Genomic DNA, 7,770 nt, shown 5'->3' on the forward strand with positions numbered 1-7,770 from the left:
AGTTCCATGCAGGTCTATGTCTATGACAAATCTACAGTATATCCTGATTGCTTTAGTGTTGGGCAAGTCTTAGGCTACAAAGTTGCCAGGAGAATGAAACAGGTATTTCGCTGCTTTTTTTTTTTTGGGGGTGATCTGACAGGTACCCTTTAAGTAAATGAATACTGGTGTTAGAAGGGCCAGATTTATTAACAGGCATAATTTTTGGCTGTCTATGTGCCATTACACAAATTCAGCCTCAGAGTGCACCACTTCAAAAGGTTAAAATTTTGGAAGTTTATACCAATGGTCGGCATTCATGTGAAATTAAAGATGTAAATGTAAAACCCACAATAAAATGTGAAAAGCTGTTTAAAATAAGAAAATGTTTATTTATACATAGTTCAAAAAAAATGACAAAAGAACAATACAATAGTACCCCAATATCCTCTGTAGATTTCAGACAGTAGTAAGTCTAATAATTTAATATAAGTCACTAAATTCATACAGAATTGAAAGTAATACAAAGTGTTTAGTAGATATCTACAATAGATCATTAAATCTATATGTTACATTAGGAGAAAGTATCATTCCTCAACATGAGAAATGATTTACTGTGTTATTTTTATTTCATTTACTCTAAATATAAATTAAATTCTATATCAATCGTCCCAAATAACAAAATAAAATTGTGTGAAATGAAAGTCCTTGTATTCATTGAAATCCGCACTCTTCAATGATCATGTCATCATGGTGTCTGACAACAAGGTGTCTATTCTCATGGAACATCATGGACAATGGCCGCATCTTGAGGGGAACACACAATGAACATTCTATCTTCTCTGATTCCTTCAGCTTGATAAAACTCTGCAAAAAGAAAAAAATATTAACATAAGTTTCTGCATGTAAATGTATAATAATTAAAAGTATTATTTTGAGTATTGAGTTGAATTTGTCATCGGACCTCCATCTACAAACAAAAGAGAACCATGCAGACCATGCATTTCAGTCAGCCATTCCTTTGAATAGCCATCATATAATACAACCCCTCTAACTGTAGTTGCCAAAATACATGTAGAATTCTAATATTATATTAAGCAAATTGAAAAAACTAAAGCAAAACAAGTTTTAGATGAATTTATGGTAGACATAATAAACCCCTAAGGCTGCATTCACATCACGATTTCTCCATCTGACTTGAGTACACAATTTTTACAGCTTAACCCCTTAAGGACTCAGCCCATTTTGGCCTTAAGGACTCAGACAATTTAATTTTTACGTTTTCATTTTTTCCTCCTCGCCTTCTAAAAATCATAACTCTTTTATATTTTCATCCACAGACTAGTATGAGGGCTTGTTTTTTGCGCAACCAGTTTTCCTTTGTAATGACATCACTCATTATATCATAAAATGTATGGCGCAACCAAAAAACACTATTTTTGTGGGGAAATTAAAACGAAAAACGCAATTTTGCTAATTTTGGAAGGTTTCGTTTTCACGCCGTACAATTTATGGTAAAAATGATGTGTGTTCTTTATTCTGAGGGTCAATACGATTAAAATGATACCCATTATTATATACTTTTATATTATTGTTGCGCTTAAAAAAAATCACAAACTTTTTAACCAAATTAGTATGTTTATAATCCCTTTATTTTGATGACCTATAACTTTTTTATTTTTCCGTATAAGCGGCGGTATGGGGGCTCATTTTTTGCGCCATGATCTGTACTTTTTTTTGATACCACATTTGCATATAAAAAACTTTTAATACATTTTTTATAATTTTTTTTTAATAAAATGTATTAAAAAAGTAGGAATTTTGGACTTTTAAAATTTTTTTTCGTTCACGCCGTTCACCGTACGGGATCATTAACATTTTATTTTAATAGTTCGGACATTTACGCACGCGGCGATACCAAATATGTCTATAAAAAATGTTTTTTACGCTTTTTGGGGGTAAAATAGGAAAAAACGGACGTTTTACTTTTTTATTGGGGGAGGGGATTTTTCACTTTTTTTTTACTTTTACTTTTACATTTTTTTACATTTTTTTTTACACTTGAATAGTCCCCATAGGGGACTATTCATAGCAATACCATGATTGCTAATACTGATCTGTTCTATGTATAGGACATAGAACAGATCAGTATTATCGGTCATCTCCTGCTCTGGTCTGCTCGATCACAGACCAGAGCAGGAGACGCCGGGAGCCGCACGGAGGAAGGTGAGGGGACCTCCGTGCGGCGTTATGAATGATCGGATCCCCGCAGCAGCGCTGCGGGCGATCCGATCGTTCATTTTAATCGCGAACTGCCGCAGATGCCGGGATCTGTATTGATCCCGGCACCTGAGGGGTTAATGGCGGACGCCCGCGAGATCGCGGGCGTCGGCCATTGCCGGCGGGTCCCTGGCTGCGATCAGCAGCCGGGATCAGCCGCGCATGACACGGGCATCGCTCCGATGCCCGCGGTTATGCTTAGGACGTAAATGTACGTCCTGGTGCGTTAAGTACCACCTCACCAGGACGTACATTTACGTCCTGCGTCCTTAAGGGGTTAAAATCGTATGAAGTTGCATATAAAGTCGGATCCATTGACCTCCATAAAAAAATCTCATCCATTACACACATCTGATTTGATCCGCATCCGATTTCACCCGATTTTTGTTCGGGTCTGAAATCGGGGTTGACCACGATTTCAGACCTGAACAGAAATCGTGTGAAATCGGATGCGGATCAAATCGGATGTGTGTAATGGATCCGATTTTTTAATGGAGGTCAATGGATCCGACTTTATATACAATTTCATACTATTTTAAATTATAAAATCGTTTACTCAAGTCGGATGGAGAAATCGTGATGTGAATGCAGCCTAAGTGTTAAATGTGATAAAAGAAAATAAATATACTGGTCAAATGTCAATATTTAACTGAAATATTATTCTTACCTTTATGTAGTCATAGTTTGTTGTCTTTGAGGCCTCTTTTAGTGGTGAATGGCAGGTTCCCTCACATCGGTAAGCATTATATTTTTTGGGGTAGATTACCCATTTGTCCCAACCAATTTCTTTGAAGTCCACCAGCATATCCATTTTTTTACATATAGGTTTGTGCTGTTCCACTACAATGGGACTCCTTGGATTTTCTAGCTGGTTTTCACTTTTGGTTCTCTTGTGTCTATGAAATGCACCCATCTTCATAGTGTCCACTGCCAATTTTTTTAGGAGGCTTGGAGTTTCAGGTTTGGATAATGGCTTATGCTTAGTAAAAAACACAATGATGGCTTGATCTGTGGGGATTTCAGATAGGGAAACATCACGCTTCTTGATCTTTCTTAAGTTCTGAAATACATTTTTGTCAGACATGTCTCCGTCTCCATCTCCATCGTTAGTCAGTCTCGCTCCCCACAGGAGACTATTTTCCATCATCTTGGTGACATTGAAAGTTGTCCAAGAAGCATCTCCAATATCAGTTATATTTGTCATCACTGACCCCAGGAAGAGTTTGTGTTGACCATTGTTGATGTGGTAGATGTCTACTGTAATTTGGCTGGATTTTATAAATGGTGGAAGCTGAACTCGGAGTTCAACCATTCGTAGTTCATCATTTCTTGAGATCGGAGAGAAATCAAAAGTCAATGACCAACGATCGTCTTCCATTGTGAAATCTAAAAAGAAAATAGATAATTATTATCACTGTAATGAATAAGAGAGATTTTACTGTAACATACCCAAATATACCTACATGCCCCTAGTTATAATTTTTATCTATATTTTATAATATTAGTAAATGCAATAACTACTTTATATATGAGAATCAAAGTAGTAGTAACAAAATTAAGAAACTTTAGAATTTTTTTAATACATTTTACTTAAACATACCCAAATATACATACTACAAAACCTCTGAGAAGACCATACAACATTTCATTAAAAGTGATCTTCTAAGGGGATGTGATTTTATCAGTAAATGCAATAACTAGATTTATAAAGTTGTATATGAGAAACAAAGTAGTAAAAATACTATAAATTATATTTATGAGATATAAAAAACAGTAAACTGTTGTACTCACCTTTTGCAGTAAGGCTCTGGACGGTATCTGATTCCTCCAGAACGTGAATCTCTGGTCTTTTAATATCTTTGTTTCCCATGAGAGCATGATAAAGGTTCATCATATATGGAGGGATCTTGACTCCTTGAGCTCCATGGCTGCTAGCTCTTGGTGATAGAAAAGATCTCCCGGATACCAAATGGAGCAATAAAAAATAAAAGATGATCTTCATAACCATCTTAGAAGTAGACATCCTTCATACAAAGGGCTGGTCAGGCTCAGGGAGTTCTTATTGCTGAAGTGGTCTTGGAAGACTGAACTAAAACCTTCAGTGACCCTGCCCTTATATACTGGTGAAGATAAAGGGTCCTGGTATCTTAACACCCATGACTCTTTCAAGCCTTTTCACCAACAGATCAAGAGAATAATCACCTACTTGAGATCAATCATCTGTATATTTCTTATGTTAATTTGACTGGTAGTAGAATGATTGATGTGGATTAAAGACAAGTTTTGTTGATTCGTGATGTTTTTGCTTTTAGGAACATAAAATAACTTTTTAGCCTTTGTTTTGTTTTACTTTTACTATTTTGGTTCATGCTAAATCTATGATATATATATATATATATATATATATATATATATATATATTCAGTCTTTTATGTTTAGTCTAGAATTGCTTTGTTTTCTATGTCTAAGAATAATGTAAATTTTAGGGGCTGATTATTTTCTTTTAAGTTGAACTCCAAAGGTTCAAGTATCAGAAAAAGTAAGATAAGTATAGCTATTATTAGTACATTATATACCGTATTTTTTGCCCAATCGGACGCACCAGCATATAAGATGCACCCAAATTTAAAGGTGCAAAATCTAGAAAAAAAAGATTCTGCACCCAACAGTGATCTTCAACCTGCGGACCTCCAGATGTTGCAAAACTACGGCTCCCAGCATGCCCGCTCAGCCGCCAGCATGCCTGGACAGCCAACGGCTGTCCGGGCATGCTGGGAGTTGTAGTTTTGCAACATCTGGAGGCCCGCAGGTTGAAGACCACTGGATAGAAGGTAATACTCACGTGTCCCCATCGCTCCGGACTCGTCACCGCTGCCCTGGATGTCGCTCCATCGCTGTCGCCGCGTCCCAGGGATGTCCCCGATGCTCCGGACGTCTTCTTCCCTGGGATTCACGCTCTCCATCGCCGTCATCACGGCACTACGCACGCCGCTCCTATTGGATGACGGGACGGCGTGCGCGACGACGTGATGACGTCAAAGGAGAGCGCCGCCATGCAGGGGATCGCGGCATGGAGCAGACACCGAGGAGGCAGGTAAGGTCCCTCCCAGTGTCCTGTAAGCTGTTCGGGACACCGCAATTTCACCGGGTTACTGTCACTTTCTCTTCAGACTTGGCAGTCAGCTTTGATCGCTGCGTCTGAAGGGTTAATATGGGGCTTCACCGCAATCGGTGATGCCCTGTATTAGCCGCGGGTCCCGGCCGTTGATGGCCACAGGGACCGACCCGATAGGTGTGTATTCGCCGTATAAGACGCACCAACTCCCCCCCCCCCCCCCCCACACACAGTTTTGGAGAAGAAAAAGTGCGTCTTATACGACGAAAAATACGGTATTCATATTGTGATATTGTAATGATGGTTTTTAGTGATGTACTCTCATAACATTTTATATTTTTGAAGGCCTTCAAATTAGTCAGCCTTGTGGCCTTACAGTAGGGAAAGCAAGTGTAATGCTTGGCTGCAAAGCTAGAGGTATAACCAATAGGAAGAAGGAGAATGTGATCCCTCTGGTTAGAGTTCTTATAAGACCAAATCTGGAATTCTGTGTCCAGCCCTTGAGTTCACCTACGAAAAGATATTGATTAAGTAGAACAAGTCCAAAGATGAGCTACAAAAATGCTCTTAACCCTAAAACATATCAGGAAAGACTTAGAAAAAACTAAGGTGGGGAGGGGGGAATTTAAAGCATAACTCTGATTTTAGGCTGACAGTAGGATAACTGTTTAAATCTCCTGGCAAATCCATATCCTGAACAATTTAGTCTCAGGCAAGTTTCGGGCTACGAGACTTAAACAGGTATCCTGCCACCGGACTAACATCGGAGTTACACTTTAAATAAAAGAAAGCTGGTGTTAGATGTACCAATGTTAACAGGCACATTTTTGTCTCTTCGTGTACCATCAAGCTAAAATCTATGTGACCTACTAGCTGGCATAGGCTTCAGGCTATGTTTGCACATCAATTTTTTGATTCTCATTTTGAGCCTCAAACTGCTTAAAAAAATTAAACAAAAGCAAAAACATGGCCATATTTTAGGTAACTGCTCAAACTATTGACAATTCTATTGTGTGTGTGTGTGAACATTGCCCTTAGCCATAATTTATGTCATTTCCTTGCATCATCAATTATAATAAATCTAGTCAATATTCAATAAATATATAATATCTATAATTTTATATGTTACATGCATTCAAATTTGGAAATGACGATAGTGACAAATAAACTTTTTGTCAGTTTAATTGTTGTATATTTTTTGTTTATTTTTTATTTACTAGAATATATCTATAAAATAGTGAAAGCAAATTAACTTTGTTAAAAGTCTTTTAGTTGTTATATAAAACAAACAACTAAAGGTAACTATTCTCCAATTTGTGTTATATTTTATACTATTTTGGGATAGTGTTGATCACATGTGGTTTACCTTGATTTGGTATCACTTGTACTGTACTAGTATCACTAGTGAAATGTAAAATAGAGGTTCAGGTGTTGAGAAATAAGTCTTTGATGTAATGATGTATATTGAGATTTGCTCTTTGATTCTAAATTTAAATGACTTACATAAATGTAAACATATTTATTTTTTAAATTCTTTGACAGTCAAAGAAGTTGAAATTAGTTTTTTGTTCTTGTGATACAGGAACTTTATTCTTGATTGAACTTAACTAATTTGACATGCAAAAACAAACAAAAAATGATATATATATATTTTTTTTCTAAATATAGATTAGCATATATATATAGATACATGCAGACCAAATATATAGCAATTATTAACACATACACACATATATATATATTTCTAAAATGATACCAAAATAGAATAAAATAGTCTCTTCGATCTGTGAACATTTGTCTCAATTTTAATCTTCCAATAAATGTATTATTAATTTATATTTAGCAGCTCTTTTTTGGCACTGTTAAGTCATTTTGTATTTTCTGTGTCTTTTTTCCCACAAATTTTATTAAGTCACCATTCATTACAAAAAAATCAGAATTAGGGTGCATGCACACCACGTTTTTGCAATACAGTTCCCGTATATGGTTTCAAGTAAAAAAATTTACGGAACCGTATAGAAAACCGTATGCATTGACTTAACATTGTAAACCGTATGTCAAACGCATCATCTGGTTTAGTCCGTTTTGCGTCTTATACGGTTTTGTCAGTTTTTTTACCCACCCGTACCCAAAACCGTAGGCTACCATGTTTTTTGGTCCCGGTGAAAAACTGTATTAAACCGTATACCGTATATACTCGAGTATAGGCCGAGTTTTTCAGCACGATTTTTCGTGCTGAAAACACCCCCCTCGGCTTATACTCGAGTGAACTCCCCCACCCGCAGTGGTCTTCAACCTGCGGACCTCCAGAGGTTTCAAAACTACAACTCCCAGCAAGCCCGGGCAGCCATCGGCTGTCCGGGCTTGCTGGGAGTTGTAGTTTTGAAACCTCCGGA

The 7,770-nt window shown here is 37.0% G+C and overlaps 1 protein-coding gene across 1 annotated transcript; it reads right to left on the reverse strand.

Annotated features, from left to right (window-relative positions):
* Positions 1 to 693: 693 nt before the first annotated feature.
* LOC130367351 (nodal homolog 3-B-like) lies at positions 694 to 4,267 on the reverse strand. Its single transcript, XM_056569764.1, has 3 exons — positions 4,051 to 4,267; positions 2,927 to 3,645; positions 694 to 846 (listed from the first exon to the last, which is right to left on the reverse strand). Exons 1-3 carry the CDS (start codon positions 4,265 to 4,267, stop codon positions 694 to 696), a joined length of 1,089 nt encoding a protein of 362 aa, XP_056425739.1.
* Between the last annotated feature and the right edge of the window lie 3,503 nt (positions 4,268 to 7,770).

The sequence above is a fragment of the Hyla sarda genome, chromosome 4 (genome assembly GCF_029499605.1).
Source record: "Hyla sarda isolate aHylSar1 chromosome 4, aHylSar1.hap1, whole genome shotgun sequence".
Lineage (NCBI taxonomy): Eukaryota > Metazoa > Chordata > Amphibia > Anura > Hylidae > Hyla > Hyla sarda.

Coding starts and splice junctions, on each gene's coding strand:
- LOC130367351 (XM_056569764.1), bottom strand. CDS start 4,267: ATGGTTATGAAGATCATCTTTTATTTTTTATTGCTCCATTTGGTATCC. Junction 3,646..4,050: donor CCAGAGCCTTACTGCAAAAG/GTGAGTACAACA, acceptor TTTTCTTTTTAG/ATTTCACAATGGAAGACGAT. Junction 847..2,926: donor CAAACTATGACTACATAAAG/GTAAGAATAATA, acceptor TTCTTTTTGCAG/AGTTTTATCAAGCTGAAGGA.